Genomic DNA, 13,649 nt, shown 5'->3' on the forward strand with positions numbered 1-13,649 from the left:
GATAACTTCAGTGCTGGACATCTGGACTTGGAACTATTCTACAATAATTTATAAATACAACACATATGCCTGGCTGTTAGGCTGTGAAAAAAAATGGGGCATATATAATTCAAAAGGGCTTGTAAAAATCGAAAAACAATGGGAAAAGAAAGACCCCAAATTAAGATATCAAAGCATATGAGGATTAAGAAGCAAGAAAAATGATGAGGAATTCATGCAGGAAATATTCATCTGGTTGAAAATTTCAGCTTGCAGAGAAAACAAAAGATTTTTAGAAACCAGGTGATTCAAGAAACTTCCCTTTACAAGTATCAGTGATTTTTCCTGCAGTCCACTTGAGGCAACAGACAAGAATATTTCTCTTTATTTTCCAAAATGAAGTTACATAGAATCTAAAAGCTTTTAACAATTTTGCTTACATCTTGATGCCTACATTTTCTTTACTCAAACTTCTCTCCTTCTTTCAGATTAGCAGTTGTTGCACATGAAACATCAAACTATATTTTCTATTATTTTCTAAAACTGAGTTATGTATTATCCCATTAAAGAGAACATTTTTATTAGCTTTCAGTTTGGAAAGAAAATGTGCAGAGAACAGTAAATGCATCAAAAGACTACAGCATGTTTAAGAATGGATTCTGAGGAAGAAGCTGTAGGGAAAAACTAGATAATTACATCTGTAATTGAAGACAAAATGTGATAAAGACCTTAAGAAAAACACAATAAACTAGTTTTATTGTTATTTTCCTACAATATTTTTTATTGTTAGCTCTTCTTAAGAACATTCTCTTTTTAATAATTACCATCAGTCTCAAAGGCATCTGAAATTAACTGCATAAACCACTGGGTGCTGGGGAACAAGAATTGAAAGTTGTGGTACTTCTACCCCAGAAAGAGGTAAGAACAGCAGACTTCATATCCTTCATATGTTTGAATTCAGACTATACTGGGGTGACTTTCAGTCTACCTGTTTTCTCACCATAGCAGATGGACGTGTTACACAGTACTTTAAATAATTCTTACACCCCAAGTTGTGAAAGCGAGCAACAGTGCCCAACACTTACGCGGTCATGTTTCCGTTCACGTAGTTTTGGTTCAGGATCCGAGCCCAGCAGCCTGCACCAACATCATTATTGAAAGTACTGTAATCTTCTGAAGACCACAGTTTCTTCCCAGTTAATATGGCATTTTGCACTGTTTTTGTCCCAGGATAGTGAGCCCTACACAGTATTTTAAAAAGAAAGAGGACTTAGTACAAAGAGAAAATCAAAGTTTGGAAGTACATACAGCAGCAATGATTCACCTCCTTCAAACTGATAATGAAAAATAAAATTTCTTTGGAATACTACAAGTGGAATAGAAGAAAATTTAACAAGGGGGAGCTGTAACATTACAGAGCTTATTGTATTTGCATCAGTAGATTATTTGTTCTGCTACATGACAGCATATAGATAAACTTGGATTTAAAAATACCATGCAACTTCCACAGCTTGCTAAAGCAAGCTGAAATTGAGTTTGAAGATGTTCATTACTGTAATGTGCTGAATAGAGAAAATACATACTAACTCATACTATTTTAAACAAAACCATAAATAATGTAAAACCAACAATAAGATACAGCACTAGGCATTATGCTGAGAACTTAGCTGCATGAATGTCTTAGAACTAAGCATAAACTTCACTGATTTTGTACATCTTTTTTAATAAACTCAGGTTTCAAAAAAGCATACTAGCTGGACTACAGAAGGTACAGAGGTATAAACTGCTAATAGTTGAAACATATAGCGATAGCTCATTTTCTTTTCAAGATCTTCCTTAGTATGAGGAGAGATCCTTTCTCCCAATGGAGACTGATTATATTCAATCACAGCACTGATCCACCATGCAAGGTTGGTCTGACTGAAATAAAATCACTTGCAGAAAACAGGGTTGTGATTTTCCTCACTTAGCACATTCACTGGACACACTACACATGTACACTAAAATGAAACTATCAGCACTGGAAAGGTAAGCATAAATATTTCCTTTACTATTAGTCTGCAACTTGACAAATTGATACATCTGTGGCAGGAATACAAGAAACACCAGTTTTTCTAGGCTGACTGTTGGGGTTTTTTCATTATTTTCCCTCTATTGGACAATGAGCCATTTCCCAGTGTTGTAGTCCTTCATACGTAGCTTCACTAATGGTAATGTATCAGATAGTAGGGATTTTAGCTACATTCTTCTCTGCCATATAGATTACTATATTGGCTTGGGAACATAAGTATTGCCTTAGTACCAAGCAAAAGGGTTTTGTAACGGCATAAAGTGCATAGCTTGTAAAAACAAAGCAGAAAAGGAATAATTTGTCTTTCCACACTCTGGAAAAGGTGTTTCTTAAGTATCAATATCCCTGCCAAATAAAAGCTAAAATACAGAAGAGTATTTAATCTCCCTGTTAAGACTGAATCAGAGCAGGGATGTAAACTTACACTTGTAAAGAGTTAAGCAAATACAGCTTACTTAGACAGTGTAAAAACTGCTGAGCTTCATCCAGACATGATCCAAAACTCCACCTAAGAAAAACTGCCAGGATACTGTTCATGTTCAGAATGGGGGGAGGGACTGATTGGAAGGGTAGATGACACTGACTGCCTATCTGTATTTGGAGAAAAAAAGCCTTCATTTCTACACCTCCTATGGTTCAGATATATAAACATGAATGGAAAAGACTCAAGTTGAAGCAAGGAACGGCCACATTTGAAGCATGTAATTGGGTCAGGGAAGTTAATGGCACCTAGTAAGTAAAGTTTAGAGCTACTGTAAAAAGAAAAGTTAATGAACATTTCATACACACATTTCCATTCAGCCATCAAGTCAGTAATCAATCCCAAATTTAGTCTACTATTATAATGACTAAACCCAGAACCAGTAAAACAACTCAGCCAGTTGCATGTTTTCCAAATACAACTTTGCCATCAAAACAAAATGGGAACTAAGAATCAAGCCACTGTTAACTCAAAGAGGAATCACAGCCCAAATTCATTTCTGGATCACAAACATTTCAGTAGCAAACCAGTAACAAAGTAACAAAGTTAGTAACACAAGGCTGTGTACAAAGTTGTAAAGCTAAAGCACCTTTTGCAAACCAATTGGAGTAACCAAAACAACTCTCAGAATAAACAGTGCTGTCCAAAAAACCTTCAATCCATCAGAAGTGCAACCTCGCCCAACAGGAATCTTCAACATGATATAAGACTCCTGATTCAATTAAAAGTTGAGGCTGTTACTGGGACAAGAGCTGTGTGATTTGATGTGGGTTAGTAAAGAAAGTTTTGTAGTATCAATCCTTTCCCTGCAGGTAAGAGTACAGAAAGGTAAAGCTTTGGCTGTGTTAGTTACAAATAAGATGAAGACAAACTATAACCAAACCACCAAGAAAGAAGAACAGAGAACCCCCTACCCAATCACATCGACCACTCCGTGGAGCTCAGAGTCAATCAGCATGACAAAGGAAATGGGCTCCCACAGTCTATCGCTGGCTATGATCCTCACCTGCTCCAGACCATGCTTATCCAATGTGTACCTCAACAGCTTGGAAAAAAAAGGAGAGCAAAGAACAGAGAGAAAGGACAAATAAAAAAAAAGTTTTTCAAATTGTCAAAATTTTATATTGAGAAAGGCAGCATCTTCTTCAGCACTAGCTGCAAAAACTACTATGCTTCAATTCATGCTTTTGTGACTTGGACAACTGTTACACCAAACAAAACAAGACTGTCAAGCACAAAGTGACTTCAAATGACACCTTCTTTCTCTACCATACTGAATCCCAAAATACATTAGAAAAGGAAAAATTAAAAATGTTTTGTTCTTCTTGCAAACACAAAGTATCAATAAAGACATAGCATATCACATTTCATGCAAAATACTCTATTTGCAGATCAGCCACATAGATGTTACAGCGCTGATGGTTAAACTACCACATAAAAGGACCACATACAGGGCAAGGACAATTGAACTATAATTTATAAACCTTGCAAAAGCACAGTAAACATTTCATTAAAAAGAGGAGTTGATTCCCCCTACTCTCTCTGCTAATCAACTATTACAATTTAACAGTGAAGGAACCACAAATTAGATGAGCTCTTCCTAAACACAAGTAACAAAACAAACAAGAAAAACACCAGACACATATACACTTTATTACCCAACTGTGTTTATTTCAATCTTTAAAATTGCAACTAATGTACACTTCCCTAGAGATTTTTGAGGCCTTGAAAGTCAATGAAACAAATCTAGAATGTCACATAACATCAAGTCTAACAATGCAGTTTCTTGAAGTCCAGAGGTCCTGTAATTGCTGTACTTGTAATTCATGTAACATCAAACACCTAACTATCTTCAAATCATTCTGTCTATTTCTACCAGATATAGTCTTCTCTAACAGGCCACACTATCTGCAAAAAACAGTACTGCACGATTTTTCTTCCACAGACTGGAATCTGAACTAGGTTATGTACAGTCAGACATCAGCCTGAAACATAAAGATTTTCTCCCCTCAAGTTTTAAGGACTTCAGCTGAACACGTTGGTACTACTAACATTACTAACAGTATACTTCTGTGTTTTACTTTCCCAATACATCTTGCATTAGAAAAAGCATTTGGCTTGCAGACTCATACATAAAGGTTAATGTATTTAGCAATTAGGGGAGGTTCCTGCTGACTAGAGAAGTTTTAACGTTCGTCTTCAAGAAGGAGGATCTGTAAAACTACAGAGCCATCAATCTAGCCACAGTCCCCAGGAAGGTTACAGAATATGTCTTCCTGGAAGCCATGTCAAAGCACTAGAAGGGATAGGAGGATAACTGGGAACAGCAGCATGAATTTAACAAGGGCAAATCATGCTTACAAACATGACTGCTTTCTACATGGTGATTATCTGTACAGGCAGAGTGAAATCAGTGGATGTCATATACCTTGACTTCAGCAAAGTCTTCCACCAAGGTGGATAGAGAAGTGCTGTCAGGGAGCAGATTGCTAGCAATGCCCCCATAGGCTGATATTAGGACCAACATTGTTTATGTCTTTAGTAAAACTGGAAGTTTACATTGTGCTTTGCTTGCAGATACAACTTTTACTTTCTCTGTTAAGCTGTCTAACTTAACCCATGAGTTTTCTCACTTCCACCTTTCTGATTCTTCCCACATCCCATTAACCTTTAATCTACCACAGATATCCTTCAGATTACAAATGGCATTTTAGGCAGGGATAAAGTTCCATGGGGAGCAATGGTATCAAGGTAAAAATTACCTGATGCCAAAAAGAAAAAAAAAAGGAAAACAGAAAATTAACTGAAACACAAAGAAAGGGAAAGGGCAGTTATTTTTTGTGTATGGATGCCAAAGCAATAATTTCAACTATTTTGAAAATTTCTAAATAAAACAATATAAATTTAATCCCACGTTTCCATTCCACACTAAAAGAACTAAAAAAAGTCACAGAGAGGGTTATACCTGAAAAGACATTACAGAAGAATATGCTGAAAAGGATTTCTGAGGAAAGAATTAAAGACTATTTAGGAAAACAGACTAGTAGATTTTGCAAACAACTAGACACATTTATCTAAGAGACATAAAGATAAGTGTACTTTCAGCAACTTTCTGAACCTGAAGGACAGACACGTAAATACTATTATCTTTCACTAGGTCAGCAAGAATTCTCTTTAGTAGTTAGTACCCTTAAGTCAGCATTGGTTGAGAAACATGGTGTTCTCATTGTGTACTAGCCCTAATTTCTTGACAGATAACAAAAACACTGCACAGGAAGACCTAACTCATCGTTTTTTGTGATCACTGGTGGTGGGGGAGTTGGGGAAAAATCTGTACGACATTCAAGAAAAATCTCTGACAAAAAGCACCTTCATTTTAAAGAACAAATAAAACATGTCTGTGTTCTAAAGGCACAAACAAAAACAACTACTCCTACCCTTGATTCTGTTAAACTCCTAAAGAAACAAGAGCCATACACAGTCAGTGCATTCATTCTTCAAGCTGTATTGTCATGGAAACCATTACTAAAACATTTCCTCAGGCTCTGTAACTTGCTGAGCTGCCAAGTTCTTGCCTAACCTAAGAAAGTTTTTTTTAAGTTTTTTTCAAACCAAATGGGTTACTCAATGCTGACACTACAACAGGTATTTCTCAGGCAGCCACCTTCAGGCAACTGGTGTTTACAAGCTCAACACATATGAAAGCAGTTTCTTTGTAAAATCCCTGCTTAACTGACTTGTGCTATAACCCTTGAACCATCCATTAATTTAAACTATGATGAGCATATCATACTCTCTTACATTACAGGATAAATGGTACATGAGTGACCACAAGAATGTTCTTATCACAGTAAGGTTAACAACAGATAAACAAGTTACCAAATGTAACACACGTGAGCAATTCATATCTGAATAGGTAATTTCCACTGGGAACATGTAATTCTTTAAAAAACTATGTGTAATTTAGAGAAAACAGAGATAACAAAGAAAGCAAGAGCAGCAGAATAAGCACCAAGCCAGTTGCCAGAAGCGAGCTAGTAAGAAAGTGTGTTATGGAACAAGAGTGAAGGCAAACAACTGAGCTGACATTTGCTGATACTCCAACAGAAGGCATTCCCAGCTGCTGAAATTGAGAAAGGCTGTATTAGTTTACAAACTTTGGGTGTTTGTTTCTACTTCTATGTTACTGTCAGTGCATGCATTTCTAATACTATCTGTTATCAGATAAAAGCAAGAAATAGAAAGTTCTAGCTCTAGGATATGACCAGAAAAATCTCAGCTGCAGCCACAGAAAGTCCCAGGATGGTAAGTTCCACTGTGAAAGTTCAAGTTCACCTGAAATTAAAACCAGTTGCAGACCAAGAAATCAGTCCTAAGGTTTTTCTGACTTGGAAGATGCACATGCAGATTAGTTAGAAGTTTCCTGTCATTTGCTAGTGCTAAGAAGCCTAAAACACAGCTCTAAACTGGACACTTGAAAGAAAGGATGGAAGAGTGATAAGGTCAGCTTACACGTACTAAACTGAAAGAAGAGAGAAAGACAAGAAAGAATAATCCATCACCACTGTACACAATGATGAAAAAAATGGAAACAGCTAGGAAGTATAAAAAAGAATATATGACTCTTGAAAATGGAGATGGAGACTTACAGAAAGGAAGCAATAGCAATGTTTAAAATGCTTCCCTTCTCCCACACTTACCCAACTACCTCAATAGCATCATTAAGATAGGGATCAACTATCATCTCTTTTGAGACGTTCCAATCTCCATCCGCGGCGATGATGCCAATGTTCCATAGACCCAGTCTGTCCAAAGAATGTCGAAGCACCTTAGTAACAGATAACACCACTTAAAGTACAGCCTTCATCAATGAGGCAACATGAAAATTTCAGACTGAAAACAAGAACTGTAAAAAGAGTCAGTGGAAGCCTATTTTCAGACCAGGATGGATAAGGAAAGTTCTCACTTCTCAAACAAAAGCTATAGTGGCAACTAAGACAAAGTTAATGGTAAGTATTTTTAAAACTGAAGGATTATCATTGACACTGAGACAGTCATTACACAAAAATGGGCTTCTCATCACTTGGATAACTTTTGACACCACATGTGCATACATATACTCCACTTGGACACTGTCAACATACTGACTCCATTGCATGCATGTAATTCATTAAACAAAACTAATGGATTTATCATAAAGTCAGTCATGTTAAGCTGATCTAAAAATGCAGCTGGCTGAAATGTGGAAGTGGACATACCTCCCCAAGTGATCAGAAGTGAAAGTTAACCTGATCCAAAAAAAAACTGTATTGAAAAAACAGGGATTGAAGTTTTAAAACAGAAAAGACCTTCTATCCATGCAGCTCTCTAAGAAAACAGAAATCTTTGCCAAACACCTGTCCTGTTGAAGTGAAGAGCACCTAAACATTCTTTTCACTGCCCATTTTACTGAACAAAAAAACCTTTATGTTTTAAGTGTTTAATATTTAAGTTTAAACATTTCTTGGTTCTCATGTTTCACTAACTTTCATGGAAAGTAATGAATAAAACTAGAATTACATATTTACAACAAAACTGCAGGCAACCAACTTTTAATTCAAACACACCAGCAGAAAAGAACTCCTATTCTGTCTTTCCAGCTTCTCCTTACTATTTCACTGTTAAAGATGATAAACAGCTCACATTTGTCTGTGGAATTTCTTAGGTAAAAATACACCCATGCAAAATATACTCAGCCTTAAGAGTTAAGAATGAACCATACTTAAGAGAGGGCTGGTATTATCTGAAAACTCAAATCAGAAATTAAAAAAAAAATTTAAAAACATATTTTCTGCAGCTTGCACATACAGCTGCATCTGAAAAATACCCACATCACTCCACAGTCTAAAATGCTTTTTTCAATCTCAGCTATAAAGAAATTACGCACTGTGTGCTGTGTGCATGCATGAGAGAGATTTTGCAACTTGATTCTAAGATCAGTAGGCATGAATCCTTAAATAATTTCTTGTAATAGCACTCTAGCAATGTGAAGAAGAATATGAACATTTCTATTTTTCATGTAGTCAAATAAGGACAGAAATCAAAGTCTAAGGGTTGATGACAATCAAAGCCTAAATCTAAAACTATTTAAGACATAAAACTTATTAAGAAGAAGAAAAGCAGAAATGGAAGTTCAGTTCAGCTGTTTTAAACCTCTAAAACACAAAGTATACCAGCAGAAAAATTCATAATACTAGAAAGTCCTTGCAATTTAAAGCTGTCTAGCTACCTAGACATTCAGAAAAATTGCCTAACCACAGAGACAGATCAGAATAACAAAACGAATGGTTGCAGAATTTCCATGCTGAAAGAGAAGTACCAAGACACAGAACTGCATGCACCCAAAATGTACTCCACAATAACATATGCAGAACAGTTCCCCCACACCTAGTATTCATATAACTGAAAGAACAGGGTCTTCCTGAACAAGAATTTATAAGCATTAGAATCCCCATGTCTTTTTTCTTTTTTCTACTTAATAAGAAACGTAACTAGTGCCTTAGTGGATGCAGTATCTAGAATAATGTCTTACAAGTAAAAATTTAGCCAGATAACTAAGAGCTTAACTGTGATGTATTTAATAGGAGTTACAGAAAATGTTTGGTGTGCAGCAGCACACTTCAGTAAATTGACCTCTTGTGAAATGGCCGACTGCAAATAGAACTGTCGTGCTGATAAGAGAAGAGGTGCCAAGCAACACTGTAAGAGAATGAATGGTAAAACAGGTGTTCAATAAAAAACCTCTCATCAGTTAACATACAGTAGAAGGAAGGCCAAAACTCTTCAGTAAGTATTTGGGTGATTTTAAGGTAAAATTTTAAACTGAATGTTCAGCTCTAGAAGCCAAAAGCTCAGTCTCAATTCAACAGCATTCGAAAAGCTATAAAGCAGAATGTTGCACCTAGACTCAATAGTTTATTTTCCATATTCTTTCTCCCCATATGAGGAAGCCAAGACAAAGAGATGAGAAAGTCTCCAGGCAACATGACATAGATTAGGGATTGTTCAGCCTGGAGAAGAGGTTTTGGGGGACCTAGCTGCTGCCTTCCAGTACCTAAAGGGAGCCTACAAGAAAAGATGGAGAGGGACTTTTTACAATAGCATGCAGTGATAGGACAAGGGGAAATGGATGGGAATGCCCCATCCCTGGAAGTGTTCAGGGTCAGGCTGGATGAGGTTTTGAGCAACGTGGTCTAGAGGAAGGTGTCCCTGCCCATGGTGGGGGGAATGGAACTGGACAATCTTTAAAGTCCCTTCCAACATAAGCCATTCTATGATTCTCTAAGTCTTACTTGCTTTTAAGAAGAGGTAATGCTATTGTGTTTTAGCCTCAAAGCAACAACAAGGAAAGGAACAAAGCAGGAGCTTGGGCTTAAGATTCCACTGCAAGACCATGTAACAAACCGAAGACAGTTTTCAAAGCAGGGCAGGGTGGGGCTGCAAGGAGCACTCAGCAGTGAGAAATATCAGAGCTCTCTCAAGGTTGGTTATGTGAAATACCGTATTCCTCCAGCTTTTTAGAACAAAAGGTACTGAATTTTGCAAAGTTAAAAACAGAGCTTTTATAGTGGTTTTATATCAATATTTAAGGGTACTATAATCACAGAACCTAGCTACAGAATTTTAAGCAATCCCAGATCTTGGACTTCTAGCTATATCCAGGCTGGTATAAAGATGATACAAGTTTCTATGATAGCAGCATCAACTGAAGCTTCCATTAAAATTTACAAATCCTAACATTTAGCATACACTGACATGCTTAAAGTTCAAAATAACAGTTTCAGACACACAAAATAAACAATCTAGATATCTGACCATGTTATCGCTCCATGCATGCAACTACAAGAAACAGAGTAAGCAATATAGTTGCAAAATTAAAGTCCCTTTCCTATGCAGAAATTCAGAAAAGCTAATTATTTGCATATGGTGAGACAAGCATTTCACTTCACAGAAATAAGAAAAGAATACATACCTTAATGTATTTGCTACTAAATGCCCTTTCATTCCATATCTATAAAGGAAAAGTAAAATCCATTTAGAAAAATCAGGATATGTCAATGCAGAATTAAAGATTTTATTTATATATATGTAAGATTATAGAATCCATTAATCAACTCCATGGTTTCCGTGTGCTAGAGGAAAGTGCAGGTTGGTTTTGTTATCGGCTTTTCTGGGGAAAATTCTGTATGAAAGTTCATAGTAGCCGCTTTTTTATCTTTCTCTAAGGTCCCCTGATTGCCTTCTCACTGACAAGAATGCTAGAGCTGCTTGAGTTCTACAATGGCAGCAGTGTTACATTACCAATGGCTCTACAGTTTGCTAGGAATTACTGAAAAACACATTGTGGCTTTAAGGTGTGGCCTAATGAATGAGCCCCTGTTGCAATACACAGACGTAAGAGAGAATAACTGACATGTTGAAGAAATCAATGAAGCTTACATTCTTTCTATTTTACACAAGACTACATCCAAGCTTGAACACAAAAGAGGTCCAGCAGATTTTAAGTAAACAGATATAAAATGTGCTAATTTGTAAATCTCCATCTTTCATGGAAGGAGCTAAAAATTCAAAAGCAGGAACGCTGGTCTTCCTTTCTACCAAACCCCCTGGCCCATAAAACACATAGGCAAGAAACCTTGTTTCTTTCTTTTTTTTCTAACCACAATATGAACACTGTGACTCACCTCTAAAGGTATAGATTACCCAATGATGTACAAGCAGACACTTTCCTGCAGATGGGGTAAGTACAATTGATTTCGATATTTCTACATTTTTCTATAAATGTTAACATGTCACTTCAGAAATTAGCCAATCTAAACATTACTTACTGAAAAGCGCATCTATCATAAAGCAAATAGTGATACAGAACATGTACTTACAGCAAAAAGAGTGGTAAAGGCTAGCCATGTACAATTGTAACACCATTAACATTGTTTTGACAGTTTCTGAGCCTTCACAAACCTCTCACTGATTTCCTGTATTTCACATTATACCCACAAAGAAATCACACAATATGCAATATCACCACACTGCCTGGAGAAGCAGAAATTCCCTTTTCTTAGGAGAGTATTTAGAAGGCCAATCACTGTGAAGTAACAACACAGAAGTGAACATTACTCAAACACATGAAGTGCAGAATTTACCTTCTACTCCAAGGGCATAGGGCAGAGAAAAATGTAACAGCAATTGTTCTCCCTGTCCCCACAACTGAATTGCTGAAGTATCACTATGTTACCCACAGTGCAAGACTGACCCAAATGAAGTAAGTCAGCAACATCAAGCAGGATGCATTCCAGAGGAGATACAGGTGAGATACACCTTCCCACATTACAGAAGAAAGGTCAGACTTCTGAGGGATGGGAACCACAGTTTTAGAAGCTTTGTTCTGGACTGCTGAAGTGATTTTCAGCTTTTCTGCAGTTAAACTTCTCGTATCAAAACACTCAAGAGTTCAAAATAAGTGTCTAGTAAGTATAGGATTGATTTTAGAGGAATCCTAGACACACTTTATTGATCAAATAATTAACTTGAAGGTTTTTTTCAGATTGTCTGCTTCTCTCTCTCATCTCCAATTATGACATTTTATCACAGACATTCATTCACTACTTTCATATATTGCACAATAGCACAATACAGTAGTTGTACTATAAAACATGCACCTTTATCTACTATAAATAATGCAGGAAAAAACGGAAGAAGTTGAAGAGGATTACTCCTCTGCAAAATAATAACCATATTTTATGCTTAGTCATGTTAGCTGACTTTCACAAACTGTGTTAACTGATGCTTTTTGTTATCTGGTAACTGCTGAAACACAAGCAGAACAAACAAGGAAAGTATTTTAGAACTCTCAAATTTTTGGTAACTTTTTCCTAGAATTGGGAAGGTAGAAACCATTTGACACTGGTTCTGCTTTAACAGCCATGATTTCAGGAAGACTCTAAAGTAACACAACTACTGCCTTTCCCCTGGCAACAGCACCAGCCAAAACTGCAATTACAAAAAAATATAAATTTGTCTTGACACCCTCCTCTTCTTCCTCCAGTCACCAACAAACAGAGGCAAGACCAAGATCTTAGGAGTGAAGAGAGATAAAATATACTTAAAATATACAGGAGATTTTGCTTTACTGACCCCAATATAATCAATGTCCAAATCATGATACTGTTTTGCTCCTAATATCCAAGAAACAATATAGTAAGCAGTGATATCTGGATAGTCATAGGGCCAGTTTTCACCCTTCCCTATCCATCCTGGAAATGCCCAAGGTAATCCTGGAAAGAGAGAAGAAAAACAAATGAATAAGTTAAGTGGCTGGCCTACATTATTCAATAAGTTCTGGACTGCTGAAGTGATTTTCAGCCTTTCTGAAAATTCTGAAATTTAGCAAGCTGTAATTTGCTCTACCTAAAATGAAGGAGCAGCTATGCACTTCAAACTTGCTTGGTTCCGGTGAAGACAATGAAACATAATTTATCTAACTGCAGCGTATGCTCTAATACAAATTATGATCAAGCAATTAATATCTGCTTTTTTTTTTTTATGAGCTAGGAAGCATTCATTACTAGAGAAAAACTGACTACATACAATCTGTAAATTTTATGGTATTAGCTCTAATAGGTTTAAAAATCCAAAGATTTTAGGATAAAAATTTACAAAGCTGAAGACAAAGGGTCATATATACAATATAAATACAGAACATAAAAAATTGTTTATCGCCTGAATATGAATTTCAGAAGACACGATGATCTGATTATAACAGAAGAAGGAAGACTAGGATCATGAAAAAGCATTTCCAAGTCTCAGCTGTCACACTTCTCTGTAGTAAATGAGAAAAATTAATCTAACCAGATGCTGCTAAGTTTCCAGCCATCTTGTATAAGATACCATAGGCTAATTTAAAAGTAAACCCTCCTTCTTTGTTGAGATCTTGATCTGAGGGAAGAGAGATATTATTAATAATCGTAATTAGTCATAAATAATAGGCTTAACAGAATCTGACTGGCAAATCCTGCACCAAGCCTTGCTTTGTGGCTGGATATGGTAAAGCCCCCTGGAAGATGGGGGAATTAGACACCT

At 36.4% G+C, this 13,649-nt stretch overlaps 1 protein-coding gene across 1 annotated transcript in view; it reads right to left on the minus strand.

The window, feature by feature from the left end:
* GALC (galactosylceramidase) overlaps positions 1–13,649 on the minus strand; it is a 32,656-nt gene that overhangs the window by 13,174 nt on the left and 5,833 nt on the right. The window contains exons 5-8 of the mRNA XM_082284119.1: positions 12,705–12,844; positions 10,543–10,581; positions 3,446–3,576; positions 1,065–1,220 (exon numbers count right to left, since the gene is read on the minus strand). Of these exons, the coding sequence (XP_082140245.1) occupies positions 1,065–1,220; positions 3,446–3,576; positions 10,543–10,581; positions 12,705–12,844 (466 nt within the window). The remainder of the gene's footprint in view (positions 1–1,064; positions 1,221–3,445; positions 3,577–10,542; positions 10,582–12,704; positions 12,845–13,649) is intronic.

The sequence above is a fragment of the Coloeus monedula genome (assembly GCF_965178545.1).
Source record: "Coloeus monedula genome assembly, chromosome: 6".
NCBI lineage: Eukaryota > Metazoa > Chordata > Aves > Passeriformes > Corvidae > Coloeus > Coloeus monedula.